General features: G+C 42.6%; 1 protein-coding gene across 4 annotated transcripts in view; it reads right to left on the reverse strand.

The window, feature by feature from the left end:
* The window catches only part of LOC124280857 (carbohydrate-responsive element-binding protein-like), a 57,798-nt gene that overhangs the window by 8,383 nt on the left and 34,000 nt on the right, over positions 1–15,415 (reverse strand). For 2 of the 4 annotated variants that reach the window (XM_046716848.1, XM_046716846.1), the window contains 7 exons: positions 14,430–14,553; positions 13,321–13,553; positions 11,984–12,092; positions 11,666–11,784; positions 5,354–5,470; positions 2,558–2,639; positions 1,545–1,644 (listed from right to left, as the gene is read on the reverse strand). In XM_046716848.1, the coding sequence (XP_046572804.1) occupies positions 1,545–1,644; positions 2,558–2,639; positions 5,354–5,470; positions 11,666–11,784; positions 11,984–12,092; positions 13,321–13,553; positions 14,430–14,553 (884 nt within the window). Of the gene's footprint in view, positions 1–1,544; positions 1,645–2,557; positions 2,640–5,341; positions 5,471–11,665; positions 11,785–11,983; positions 12,093–13,320; positions 13,554–14,429; positions 14,554–15,415 lie in introns of all 4 variants that reach the window. The other 2 variants (XM_046716847.1, XM_046716845.1) reach the window with 1 other exon arrangement.

Here is a 15,415-nt window from a genome sequence, read left to right on the forward strand (position 1 = left end):
TGCTAATGGTAAAATCAACAGTATTGCAGCATTGTTACTGAGTCAAGACTAAAAGAGTACAGTCTACCACAAGCAATCTGGTATCTGGAAACATTGCAAAGATCTACACAGTGTGAATTTGGCACAAATCAGCCAAGTCACCAAAGGCTCACCTTAGCCAGCTCACAGAGGACATATTCCTATCCTGGAGTAAATGAGTGAGTTTGGTCTTACGCCGCTTTTAGCAATATTCCGGCAATATCAAAGCGGGGGACACCAGAAATGGGCTTCACACATTGTACACATGTGGGGAATCGAACCCAGTTCTTAAGCGTGGCAAGCGGACTCTTAAACATTAGGTTACCCCACTACCCCTCTTACCCAGGAGGCTGGGTGCCTGCGCATGTCCTTGCTTATACTTACCTGGACAAGTGCCTCTATCAAAGTGCTACTAAGGGACCGTTCATAATTTATGGCTAGGGGGGTGATTATGATTTTAAGGGGGGTCACCAATTTTGTTCTGGGGAGCAAAGGGGGTTCATCAATTTTGTACACACGTACTAGGGTCGGCAGCAATTTTTAACATAAAAATATTTAAAATTATGCTTATAAATTAAGGGAAGTGTGTGTGTGTGTGTGTGTGGGGGGGGATTGATTTTGTACATGACATACAGGGGGTCACTTATATTGTACATAAATGGGGGGGGGGGCATTCACATTGTACATGATTCTCTATAAAAATCATCATCACCCCCCCTAGCCATAAACTATGAACAGTCCCTAAAGTTAGATACTATGCCACAGTTTAAAATGGAGAGCCCTTCGAGAGACCATCTACTGACTCTGAGCTGACGTATTTAGGTTGATCCCCATTAAGGGCCAGACATGTTAACAACCACATCTGTAATCAGTGAGCTTCAATAAATCTGCTTGTGACTCACAGTCCTGGTTTTATGCTGTTCTAAGCAATATTCCAGCAATCTCACAGCGGGGGACACCAGAAATGGGATTCACACATTGTACCCATCTGGAGAATCAAACCAGGGCCTTTGGCGTTACCAGTGAATTCTTTGACCACTAGTGGTGGTCCGATTAATTGAAATAATCGAAGATTGGTCGCAGTGACTAAACGACCAAACTATCGATCATGTTTTCTCATAATCGAACACAAACAAATTCTGGAACACTTTTTGCATTAATAATATTTTTCACAAGGTTGGTTTTGTCTGTTACATTTCATGAGCACTACAAGCTCGTTCCAAGTCATGATAGAATTTATCTTAAAGGCCCCAAGAAAGTTATGTTCCTAACATATTAGTCATCCTTTCAAGATGTGAAATTTGCCACAAAAAAAACCCTAAGAACTACCTGTTTTTTCTTTTTGTTTTTGTGCATTAACAAAAATAACCAGGAAAAATTCATAAATGACGCTAACCAATTATTTTCGATGATTGATCGGTTGTAATGAAGCAATCATCAATTATAAGATTTTAACCAGTTCCCAACACTATTCACCACTAGGCTACCCTAACACCCCCTTAAAGTCAAGATAGTAACATAGATACCTGATAGCTGCATTAAGAGACTCTATTTCTTGTTTTAGAATCTCTGCTTCCTTCTGCATTTGACTTCGTTCTGACTTGAGCTTCTTGCAATAATCAGCAGCTGGCAAAGACAAAACCAGACGTAATGAGTGACAGACCTAAATGTATAGACTTCAGAGACTGACATGAAATTACCTGTATTTCAGGTGTGGTACATCAAATAACATTTTGTAATCAAATGATACTATATATATATTGACAGGATTTCAGTGTACATCTATGTTTGGATTTCTATGACAACCCTACAAGACTAAAAGCAAACAAACATTAACCTGAATTGAATATTTCCATGTCAGAGTTTGCCAGTTTTGTTTTTTAACTTGTGCAGATTCATTTGTTTGTTTTTTTGTTTGCTTGTAATGCTATACACAGTGAAATTTCAGCCTGATGACATCAGTGTGTAAATAATTACGTCTGACCTAGATTGATATCAATCCAACATTGGGTTAAGTTGACACGCTGTGAACCAAGTTAAAAAATTTAACCTGTTGCCTCTTAATCAAGCTTTGCTGTAGACATATGTAATTAAAATCCCTATTGGGAGATCAATTTGTTTCTCAGACAAAAAACAGTTTAAATCAACCTTTCCTTACACAGTAATTGTAAGAAGAGTGAGTGAGTGAGTGAGGTTTCACACTGCTTTCAGCAATATTCCAGCAATATCACAGCGGGGAACACCAGAAATGGGCTTCACACATTGTACCCATGTGGGGAAAGAAACCTAGGTCTTCAGCATGATTAGCGAACGCTTTAACCACTAGGCTACCCCACTGACCCCACAGTAATTGTAAGAAGAGCGAGTGAGTATGAGTGGTTTCACACTGCTTTTAGCAATATTCCAGTAACATAACAGCAGGGGACACCAGAAATGGGCTTCACACATTGTACCCATGTGGAGAATAGAACCCAGGAACAAGGGGACGCTTTCACCATAAGGCTACCTCACACCCCAACGTAAGAAGAATTGTACTCACTTTTCTGAAGCATGGCTGCCTTGCTGACCTTGGGGTTGACACTAAGTGCCGGCACTAGTGTATGCAGCATGTCGAAGCCACTCTGTGGAGACAAGGAGTTAATACATGTACACAGAGTAGAGCAAGGAAGAGGCAAGCAGGGAGGGGGAAGCTGGTGTCGCCTAACATTCTCCAACAAGTCACAGGCATTATCAGTTTGTAAACAGATCCTATAGGTTTGGCAGCTGGTGTTTTCACACACAAATATGTTTTGTCTTCACTTCTCTAGAATGCACATGCCATTTTGCAGCAAATGTAAGTAAAAATCATGAGATGTGTACACAGTATTGGTCGTCAGGGACCAAAAACAGATTGACAACCATTAACAACCATTAACATGTCAAAATTAAGTAAAAAAACTAAAATGTTGACCACAATTTTGTTGAAAATAAAGACCTACCAGTATTCTAGACATGGCAAAAGTTTGTCAAAAATAACGAAGTATTTTGCAAAATTTTAAAATCAAAACTAGTGCGGTTTGCTGACGATTAATTTTAATCTGGAATCTCAAGGGACAAAAACATCAATTTAATAACAGGATTGCAAATGGAATGATACATGACCTCTTGTCCAACAATCTATACATATACAGTCTATAAAGTGTACACAGTCTACACAATCATTCATTCGACATCCTTATCTTCTGATAATAATGTAAGTGAGTCCCATTCAAATATAAATACAAGACATTCCGTCACCCCCTAAAATACTGAATGGTTGGTCCCTTAGAATACATTGACAGAGGTCTGTACCCCAAAGCAATCAGTGAGTGAGTGAGTGAGTGAGTGAGTGAGTGAGTGAGTGAGTGAGTGAGTGAGTGAGTGAGTGAGTGAGTGAGTGAGTGAGTGAGTGAGTGAGTGAGTGAGTGAGTGAGTGAGTAGTTTTATGTCGCCTTTTTCCAGCAATATCAAGGCAGGGGACAATAGAAAAGGGCTTCACACATTGTACCCATATGGGGAATCGAACCCAGGTCTTCGGCGTGACAAGCGGACGCTTTAACCACTGGGTTACCTCACCTCCCCCACAGCAGTCAGTAGCACTGCTGCAGTTGCAAGTCTATGTTAAAATATGCGAGGTCACCTTATTCATCTTAGCGCTATGATCACTTTCTGAAACACACCCCTTGGTTTTCAGTTATCAGTACCCAGTTATAAATGTAGCTAGGAGCTCACGAAGGATTTGTCCAACCTCACTTCACTGATCAAGCTATTATTTTATTTTACAACATAAAAACAAAATACTACTAAAGCTTCCGCCAATAGCATATGGAGATGCAACACTAACAGCCGAATTACTTAAGCACAGATACCATTGTCCCAAAGAAATATTCGCAACAAGCAAATACTATCTGTACATTAAAACCTCATATTGAACTCAATATGCTCTAAGTGAGTGAGTGAGTGAGTATGGTTTTTACGCCACTTCTCACTACGCCAGTCCCTGAGTAAGTCAGCTGTACATTTACGTCTACAGCAGCCAGGTTGTCAAGTGTGTCAAATAATTCAATCAGTGAGTGAGTGAGTATGTTTTTTACGCCACTTCTCACTACGCCAGTCTCTGAGTAAGTCAGCTGTACATTTACGTCTACAGCAGCCAGGTTGTCAAGTGTGTCAAATAACTCTGTGAGTACGTTTTTACGCTGCTTTTAGCAATATTCCAGCAATATTACGGCGAGGGATACCAGAAATGGGCTTCACATATTGTGCCCATGTGGGGAATCGAACCCCGATCTTTGGCGTAACTAGCCAATGCTTTAACCACTAGGCTACCTCACTGCCCCTCAACAGAATAAAATGTGAAGATATATGTATATCTAAATAGCGGTAAAAGTGATGCCATGATAGGCCATAATATAATAATCAACAATAGACACTCATCAACGGACAAGAAAAAGGTTGAATTAATATATTTTGGCCTTGCAAGGGAAGAGAAGAAGGATAGGATACAGAAGCTGTGAGCGTAATTATTGAAATTAGATCAATGTTTCAATTTAAATGGACTATCACATGAACATTAATCCCATCTATAGAAATTAATCTGAATCCTTAAGGAATATAATTTTTATAATCACTACTTGCGGATTTGAAAGGAGTGAGTGAGTATAGTTTTACGCTACTTTTTGCAATATTCCAGCAATATCACGCTGGGAGACACCAGAAATGGGCTTCACACATTGTTCTCAAGTGGGGAAATCGAACCCGAGTTTTTCAGCTTCAGGAGCAAATGCTTCAATCACAAGGAAAGACCATGTATCTACAGCACTGTATCTACAGCACTGTATCTACAGCACTGTGAGAAGACTATGTAGCTGAGAAGCCTTCATCCTACAAGCTCCAACCTCTTGCAGTGCTGTGGAAGCTCAAGTTTCCAAACCCATCCTAGAGAACTACAGCTCTAACATAAGCAAAGCCAAACACTGCTCCATAACCATGCTAAACATCTTACTGGATAAATGACTGGGTTCAGTGACACATTCTGGGTTAAATAAACACAAAATGGTTAGCCTCAACTCCAAAATCTCACTACCAAATTATATTCTCTCACAGAAAACAAATTCATTTCTCTGAATCATCCATTATATAGTCCTACTTTTACAATTATTCGTTAAACAGAACACGAGATACATTGAAAGAGAGGGTCTATGCAGGCAAGGGAGTCCCTGACTGTCAGAGTTTCAGGGTTGGAGATTAAATGCAAGCAGGTGCACAAACTGAAGAGGATTTAAGAAAATTGAATGATTCTCACATTGGGGTTTACCTTGAGATTACATCGCCGTTTCTGCTCCGCAGACTGGTGGGCCATCCTCCGCTGTTCGTGGTACTGAACCTTCTCTGGCTCCAGCCCAAAAGATATGTCCACCTGGCCAGGGCTCATCTGAACAGTGTTTGGAAATTTCTCAAAGTGTCAAGACTGACTGAGTTTGGTTTTACGCCGCTTTTATCAATATTCCAGCAACATCACTCCGGGGGACACCAGAAATGGGCTTCACACATTGTACCCATGTGGGGATTCGAACCCGGGTCTTCGGCGTGACGAGCCAACGCTTTAACCATTAGGTTACCCCACCGCCCCCAAAGTGTCAAGAGTAATCCCCCCATCAGTGTCTTGCCAAGAAGATCAAGAAATGGGGACAGTGGCCCTTCAGCACAAATACTTGGTGTCCGTTTCCAAACCTATGGTGTCATACTGTTTCATGTACATAGTGTCTATTAGGAACCGTTCATAAGTTATGGCTAGGGGGGGTGATGATGATTTTAAGAGGAGGTCACCCATTTTGTTCTGGGGAGGCAGGGGGGGTCAGCAATTGTGTACACATGTACTGGGAGGGGTTTTGTACAGAGAAATATTTAAAAATTATGCTTAAAAATTATGGGAAGGGGGGGGGGGGGAGAAATGTAATTTTCTGACTAAAATTGATATTTTATACTTATCCTGACTCATGCTAATTATGCTTGTCTCCTTCCTCTTGCGAATGATAGTGGAACACTTGAAATCCCTTGAAGTTCCCTTCTAAAAAAGCGGACGTAAAATCACTCTCACTCACTCATGTAGTCTCCCTTTCCTCCATTTTGGCGCCCTTTTTGGTCACATGACCAGCCATGTTTGTCACTCTCTCCGTATGTATGCCCGACACCCGGATTTACAGGGAAATCCAGAGTGCCATAAGAGGGGAAGTAGGGAGGGCTAACCTCATGAGTCAGGAAAAGCATAAAATATCAATTTTAGTCAGAAAATTACATACTTTTCCTTATCCTGACTCATGCTAATTATGCTTGCAGAATCCGTCGGAAACGGTGGTAGGTCAGGCCACATTCTGGATTCACTAGTTGTAGATTTACGTCCTGTATTACCCCCAATGGGAACTTATGACGGCACTGTTGAAGATTCTGTTCTTTCAACTTCTCTCTGATGAGTCTGGGGGGAACCACAACTTGTCAGATTTCTTCCGAAACTTCTCCTGACATTTCCGTGTGGATTTTAGATATACTAATCTAATACATTCAAAGTCCAGAGCATGTATTTCTGACATCCGTGCAGCTGTTGCTAGGGCGATCAGGAACAGCGTTTTCTGAGTTAGTAGTTCAAAGGATGTTCGTTCTAGAGGCTCGTAGGCATCACTGGTGAGATGTTGTAGAACTATCTTGAGATCCCAGACACGAGCCTTAAATTTCTTTTGTTGGTCTTCCAACTTGAACGAGCGTAGTAGTGCCAGAATCTCTGGTACTTTGGTCAGCTTGATACCCGTTTTCATGGTGATAACTGTACTGAGGGCAGCCAAGTAAGTTGAGAGTGTTGAACCTTTTAAGTGTCTCGTCTGTCGTAGATGACATAAGTATTCCGCCACTTGAGGATGTGTTGCTTTCACCGCTGTAAAGCCTTTCCTCTTTGCATAATGTTCAAATCTCTGCCACTTGTCGTCGTACAAGTTGCAAGTTGATCTGCGTAGAGCTAGTGTAACTGCTTTCGCTGCTCTGGCGGAGTACCCTCTGGTCTTCAGGCAAGCTTTAATACGCTCCACTAGTGTAGATGGGACAGTGTCTGGTTCCCGTGAGCTTGCTTGGTGTGTGGATGGAAGAGTAGGTTCGACCACTCTGGTAGTTTCAGGGTTGGACTTCCGAGTTCTTGTATGAGGACGGGAAACCATACCCTCGCTGGCCAACAGGGCTCGACCAAAATCAGTTGCAACGTAGTCGTCTGCTTGATTTTCTGTAGTACTTGTGGTAGCAGTGCAGGAGGTGGAAACACGTAAGCGTTTAGTCTTTCCCATAAGATGCTTAGAGCGTCTGTTGCCCATGCCTGAGGATCTGGAATCGTTGAGACGAATGTTGGTAGCTGTTTGTTAAACTATGTTGCAAACAGGTCTATTAGTGGGGATCCTATAGTCTGTATGATGAACTGGAATGCTATGACATTCTTTGCTCCCGGAACGACTATGCGATTCACTGGTGTGATGAGTCGGAATTCCTAGAAATTGCAGATCTTGTTTCGGCTCCAGTTCCGACTTGAGGAGATTTATTAGCCATCCTAGTTGTGTGAGCAGCCTGATGGTGAAGTCTAGTTACAGTCTGAGATGACTGGGATCTTGATGAGCTTGAATCCCGTCGTCCAGGTAGACAGCAATGCGTAGTCGCTCGAGTAAACAATCGGGGGGCAGACGATATTCCAAACGGTAGAACCTTCCACTGGAAGTGATGTCTGTTGAAAAGGAATCTTAGGTATTTCCTCGAGTCTTGATGTATCGGGATGTGGAGGTACGCATCTTGTAAATCTATGCTGGCGAGGTAGTCTGCTGGACGAACGAGATGTCGGAGCTGAGGAAGATGTATCATCTTGAATTTTGCTGGTCTGCGTAGATACTCCCGGTTGAACTTCCTCATGTTGTAGATGAATTCTTCTTCGGTACCTTGGAATGCTTCTTTGGGTATCAGGAAAATTGGGGAGTAGAACCCGGGCGTGATGAGATCTTGATCTATCTCTTCTACTGCCTCCTTGTCGAGTAGGGTCTTGATAGTGTCCTTCAGTTTCTCTATCTGGTCGGCTGCATAGTTGAAGGCCATTGGGTTGCTTGTGAGCAGCGGGGTGGCTTCCGACTGTATCTTGTACCCTCTGCGTAGTATCTGGGACACGTAGTCGTCTTGTAGGATTCCCCAATTTTCCCAGTATCGTTGAAAACGTCCACCCACTGTCGAAGGTTGTACAGGAACGGCTGGGGGTGGAAGACTCCAGTCATTCCGAACATGGCCTTCAGCGCTTGATTCCTCTTGCACCCCTAGGTGCTCGGCCTCTTCCGGGGTTACCTCTAGGAGCTCCGGTTGGGCCACGAAAGGAACCTCTCCCTCCTTTCATGCTGGAATACTTCTTTTCTCTGGCTCCTGCAAACTTGGATTTGCTGGAGTAGCGTTGGGACGTCTGACGAATCACATTAGCCAATGTGTCGATGGATTTAATCATCATAACCTCCCTTGAGTCATGAGAGACTTCTCTGACGACTTTTTCAAATCCTCCTCCGAAGATGTAAGATGCTGACCATGGGGCTCTGTATAAGGACTTGGTGAAGCATTCACTCCAAGTGCATGTTGACAATAACCCTTGTCTTCTCAGGAGAGTCAGGCCCACTGATGTGGATGCTAGGTGCTCCGACATAAACTGATGGCCCTCTTCTGCATTAGTAGAGTGGAGTATATCATCCGGTCTTCTTTGGCGGAGGAGTTCTTGAACTTCGAGATGAGTGTTTCATTGATAGCCCTCGATCTGGCTAATCCGAAGAAGGTACGTCTGGTGGTTGTCCTCAATCTTGTAAGTTCTCTGACGGGAGTCGGTGATAATCTTGTAGTCATCATCAACCTCTGGAGCCTTCAGGAAGGGTTCCATCCTATGTAAAAGGAATTTCCTGGCGTTGAACGTCGGGATGTGCTGATTCTGAGACTTGGTGGCTTTATCAAAAGCTGCGCTGAGGTTGTCTGGTACTTGAGAGATCAGGTCGATCGGTGGAAAGGTGAGCGGGTTAAAATCATCGTTGGAAATCTTGTAGGTAAACGCCTCATCTGTGTCCTTAGAAGGTGATGCTAAGTCCAAGCCATTGGCGATCCAGGAGTTAACTTCCATATCGGAGAATATGCCTTCACCTTCTTCCTCTGATTTGGACATCTCTCACTCTATGGATCCACGATGACTTGAGTCTCTATGGGATGATCTGCATGATGAGCCTCGCGCAGGCGAGCGATCCCGATGCGATCGTGTATCCTTTCTGGAGTCTTAAGATGATTCTCTAGGTCTTCGTGAAGGTGGGTTTCTGGACATAGCTTCCCCTCTGTAGTAGTGCCTTCACGCAGGTTCTTGATGGGCGTCAGAGTCCGATGGAGATGAAGACTCATATCTGCGATGTCTATGGGGTTCAGGAGAACGCCTCTATTTCTTCCTGCGTGGAGACTTCTTAGCAGCAATCCCTGGAGCTTCTACGGCTGAACTGATGTTGGTAGCTGTGTCCAGACTCCTCACTTCAGATGGGGAAGATAGTCGTGTCCGTGAGCCTTCGCACAGGCTTCCCTCTTTATCCGGATGCGGTGGAAGAGACTTTAGAACCTTCACGCAGTCTAGTAGTATTTGTAGAGGTCTTCATAGCATCCTTCTCCTTAGCGAAGCGACGTTCCATCATCGACATCATCTGGTCTGTAAACTGTTGCATGAACAGTCCCGGGTTGAAGTTCTGCGTTATCTGAAGAGACTGCTGCAGGGATGATGCATCTGATGCTGAAGAGACGTCATCTAAGGCTCGCTGCACTTGTGAAGAGTTGACGCTGCTGCTATCTCTGGTACCCGATGTCTGCATTGATAGAAGGTCTTCTGTCAATGTCTGCGCTGATAACAATGCCGATGTAGCTGTAGAAGCAGGCTTCGTCTTCTTACTGACGATGGAGACTTCAGGTATGAGGATGGGTGGATCATCATAAACGTCTGCTTCTTCCGGAGGAACAATCTCGGCTGAGAAAGACTTCGTCTTCTGCGTAGAACTGAGCATAGACTTCGATGAAGTCTCCATGGTAGTAGCCTTCTTCTTCTGCGTAGAAGATGATTTAGCCTTCTTCATCTGCGACGAGGTCAGCTCAGTAGACGATGATCTCTTATGGCCTCCGGTGTTCACCACTGGTACAGCGACCTGCTCCCGAGAAACATTCAGCAATTCACTGGAATTATGAATGTCTGCAGCAGTGGTTAACACACGGTTATCAGTGCCATCACTTGATTTAGACATGACTTGTGAATACCTTCGTACCCAGGCCTTAGCACGTTTAAGGATGGAAAAAAGGTAATTAGTAAATTCAACAGAGGTTAAATTTACACAAAACTTACAGCGAGAGCTGAAAGAACATGAAATAGTGATATTAGGACATAATAAATGAGGGTCAGCCGCAGACACTCGGTACCTACAACGAATACAGGTTTTCATCAAATGTAAACACAATGAAAACACACGTCAAAAAAGGAAAATTATATCAAATTTCAAACCATAATGTAGAATGTAATCTTAAAAACCTAATGTCGATCAAATTTCAAACCATAATTTAGAATATAATCCTAAAAACCGTATACAGCAATAATTTTGATGTAAGGTCCGAAAATATAAAAGGATATATGCCGTATAGGGACCCAGGTGCTCTCACAACCGTCCTCAAGGGCGAAGAAGGAGAGAGTGACAAACATGGCTGGTCATGTGACCAAAAAGGGTGCCAAAAGCGAGGAAAGGGTGAGTGATTTTACGTCCGCTTTTCTAGAATGGAACTCCAAGGGATTTCAAGTGTTCCACTATCATTCGCAAGAGGAAGGAGACAAGCATAATTAGCATGAGTCAGGATAAGGAAAAATATTGATTTTACACATGACATGCAGAGCGGGGTCACTTACTTTGTACTCAAATTTTAGGGGGGTCATTCACATTGTACATGCTTCTCCATCATCACCCCCCCCCAGCCATAAATTATGAACGGTCTCTTAATTCATCAGCTGTGATTATAGCAACATCCATCAGAAGGGTCTATTTTATATAATTATGTGAGTCATTGTGTGTTATAAATATGTTTTCATCTATACAGCTGCTTCAATTGCTTTCTTTGCCATATTCCTTTTGATTTACTGTCACTGCTTTTCATCGGATCAAAGCCATAAATGGTCCAATCAGAATTCTCTTAACAATTTTTTTCAAGTCTAGTGAACACATCTCTGATACTGCCAAAGATGATGCTTCTGTTTCACTGACCCTGGTACTGTTAAAAAGTCCCAACACAACTTCATGGAAACAGCCTGAATTTTGTATCACATGATTTGCAATAATGGTTTTTGCTTTGTGATATGCACCATAATTAGTTGCATCCATTTTCTAACCATTAATTGGCTATGGCCATGAATAATAAAAACTTCCCCTACAGATTTGTTACAAATTTGAAATCTACATGATTGTTTGTTTGCTTCTTTGTATGTTGTATAATACCGCAGAGGGCAATAGTCCAGTTATCCTACACAACTCAAAAGGATCAAATCATGTAAACAGTTGAGGACATCATGATAACTTACCATGCCAGAGAGAGGCGACATGACATCAGATTGTGGGGAAGGTGGTTGCCGTGGCGATAGATCCAGCTGAGGGGATGGCGGACTTTGTGGCAAAGGACTGACTGTTAAGATATTAGCGGCTGGAAATACACATCGAATACTTTAGTACACAGCAAAGAACTAATATATAGTATTACGTCTACCATTCTACCTTAAAACCACCACAATAATCAATGTTCAGTGACAAAAGAGTAGTGTCAGGTTATACTACTTAGAATGAGTTTTTCATGTGAAGTGGCGAGCAATCTTGTTGTCATGGTAACAAGTTCTTCAACTCACATGGTTTTGGTGACATAGACAGCACATCTCTGGAGGAGACAGTAGAAATGGTGCTGAAAGCCTGACTGGCTGCTGCTATTAGAACACTGGTGGGGAAACTAGAGGGCACCTGTAACAGATAAGGCACATCACAGATTAATGAAAGACTTAACTGCAAGTTTCTAGTAAACTTGAATTAACAATGAATGTATAAATATTGCTTCATGCCACATCAGCAATCTTCCAGATATTCGCAGCAATTGAATCGTCTGTGAATCTTACCTCAAAAGACTGGAAGATTACCTTTGTAAGACCTACAGGTAATCCACATGATGGACTAGGGGCTTACCTTTGTAAGATGTATTGGTAGTCCCAGTGATGAACTTTGAGACCTACTATTGTAAGATGTACAGGTAATCCTGGTGTCAACCTGTGAGGATTACCTTAGTAAATTCTCTAGCTACTCCTGGCAACAAACTGGAGGCTTACCTTCGGAAGATCTAAAGGGATCATGACCACGGACTGTGAGACTTAGCTTTGCAAGATCAATAGGTAATCCAGGTAACAGACTGGAGCTTACCTTTGTAAGGTTTATGGGAAATACTGGCGACGGACTTGACACTTACCTTTGTAAGATCTATGGGTAATCCTGGCGACGGACTGACACTTACCTGTGTAAGATCTATGGGTAATCCCGGTGACGGACTTGACACTTACCTTTGTAAGATCTATGTGTAATCCTGGCGACGGACTTGACACTTACTTTTGTATGATCTATGGGTAATCCTGGTGACGGACTTGACACTTACCTTTGTAAGATCTATGGGTAATCCTAGCGACGGACTGACACTTACCTTTGTATGATCTATGGGTAATCCTGGTGACGGACTTGACACTTACCTTTGTAAGATTTATGTGTAATCTTGGCGACGGACTTGACACTTACCTTTGTAAGATCTATGGGTAATCCTGGTGACGGACTTGACACTTACCTTTGTAAGATCTATGGGTAATCCTGGCGACGGACTGACACTTACCTTTGTAAGATCTATGGGTAATCCTGGTGACGGACTTGACACTTACCTTTGTAAGATCTATGGGTAATCCTAGCGACGGACTGACACTTACCTTTGTATGATCTATGGGTAATCCTGGTGACGGACTTGACACTTACCTTCGTAAGATCTATGGGTAATCCTAGCGACGGGCTTGACACTTACCTTTGTAAGATCTATGGGTAATCCTGATGACGGACTTGACACTTACCTTTGTAAGATCTATGGGTAATCCTGATGACGGACTTGACACTTACCTTTGTAAGATCTATGGGTAATCCTGATGACAGACTTGACACTTACCTTTGTAAGATCTATGGGTAATCCTGGCGACGGACTGTGTGCTGGTGATAAGGACCCAACAGCCACTGCGGGGCTGCCGGGCGATGGACTGGATGGCTGTTTACTGTTGGAGCGTGTGGGATCAGCAGGGCGGATAGGCTGGTATGTGGTGGTACTGGGGGATGTGGTGGGGGTGGTGATCTGGCCTGACACGGGCTCCTTCTTTACACTGATTATTGCACCTGGGTAAGTTCCTGCAACAAAAAACATCATAATGATACAGTGCTCCTTTAAGAGCTTGGCACAGCAGCTTTTTCACAAATGGCAAATATAATTAAATTGGGGTTATATTTCATTTGTAAAATAGTTTAACTTTTAATAACACCAATCCAGTTTTCATAATATTCACCATGGTTGCAATAAACTTGAACATATACTGACAGAAGCAAACATGCCATTACAAAAGCTATGTCTTCATGGCAGAGCCTTCATGGCAGCATCATCAGCATATTACTACATTGTCTCTGTGGTGGTACTTGTTGTTACCTTGCCTTTCACTCCATATAAGGAGATGAAACAAGGTGGGGTGAGGTGAAATTGGGTTTAACGTCGTGCTTGAGAATATTTCGCTCATATGACGACGTGTGCATGCATGTGTATGTGGATGTGCGGCTGCTTGTACTAGCCCAGACTGAAGCTGGTTTTATAGTGCTAGCCCACTGAGATACCATGCCGCAGTGAAGCATGAATACCCCACTCCGACACATTATACTGATTCCGAGCCGACCAGTCCTTGTTGTACCCATTAATGCCGAGCGCCAGGCAGGGACCAACAAGTACCATATTTTAACGTCTTTTGGTATGACGCGGTCAGGGATCGAACCCGCAACCTTCCGCTCTTCGGGCGGGTGCTCTCACCACTACACCACAGAGGCGGTCAGATGAAACAAGGACTAGGTGGATCGGAGTGAGTATAATGTGCGAGTACACCACCCTAAAATAGGGAAATGTTTATAATCTGGAACACTTAGGCTTTCCTCCCACATTGATCCAGCACACTGATAACACTGATATAATGTTCATAGCTGTCACTCCTCTGATTCTGGGAACTTGAGTAAAGCAGTAGTTACCTTTAGTGAGTAGTTGGGCGAGGTATGTACTGTGCACTGAGGGGGACGATGAAGGCGGTGATGAATTGATAGGAGGGGCAGGGGCAATGATTCTGTTCTTGCGTGGTGTCTGGACTGGCTTGCCCTGAAAATGGATCATCATCATCATCATCATCATCATCATCATCATCCTTCACAACAACTGATTTAAATTGTGCTACAACAGACCTGAAAAATGTAATTTTTGGAGTAAAATTGATATTTTATACTTATCACTGACTCATGCTCTTTTTGCTTGTCTTCTTCTTCTTAGCGAACATGAATGGAACACTTGTATCTCCCATAATTGAAGCTCCCTTCAATTTAAAATCACTAATTAGTATTCACCACGAGTTACCTCCCCTTTCCACAAGCACGGGAGCCTCCTTTCCACAAGCTGAGCCACCTCTACCCATGTGCCTCACTCTCTCCTCATATACTGAGCCCAACATTTGAATTTACAGGAAATCCAAAGTGTTATTTGGGGAGGATGGGAGGGCTGACCTCATGAGTCAGGATAAGTATAAAATATCAATTTTACTCCAAAATTACATATTTTTCCTTATCCTGACTCATGCTCTTGCTTGTAGCATCCTCACAGGACGGAGGTGGGAATATCTAATACTTTGGATTTTTAATAATTAGTGATTTGAACTGTGATGATTGTAATAACCCTATGGGAACTTCATAAAGGCACTGAATTGATGAATTCCTGCTGCTAACTTATCAGCTGCCATATAAAAGGTTATTACCATGTACTTATTATGATAAAGTATATATAACATTAATACAATGCTTAAGACTAATAGACTTAAGCTTGTTAATATGCTAGTATAAACTCCTTAGAGTTTGTTAGCTAAAATACTTTAAGATATAACATAGTACTAAGCTTAAGATATGATTAAACTTAAGCTAATTATATAATAGCAAACTCTTTAGAGTTTGTTAGTTAATATACTTATATGATA

Source organism: Haliotis rubra, unplaced genomic scaffold, assembly GCF_003918875.1.
Source record: "Haliotis rubra isolate DU_JTF1 unplaced genomic scaffold, ASM391887v1 Scf275, whole genome shotgun sequence".
Classification (NCBI taxonomy): domain Eukaryota; kingdom Metazoa; phylum Mollusca; class Gastropoda; order Lepetellida; family Haliotidae; genus Haliotis; species Haliotis rubra.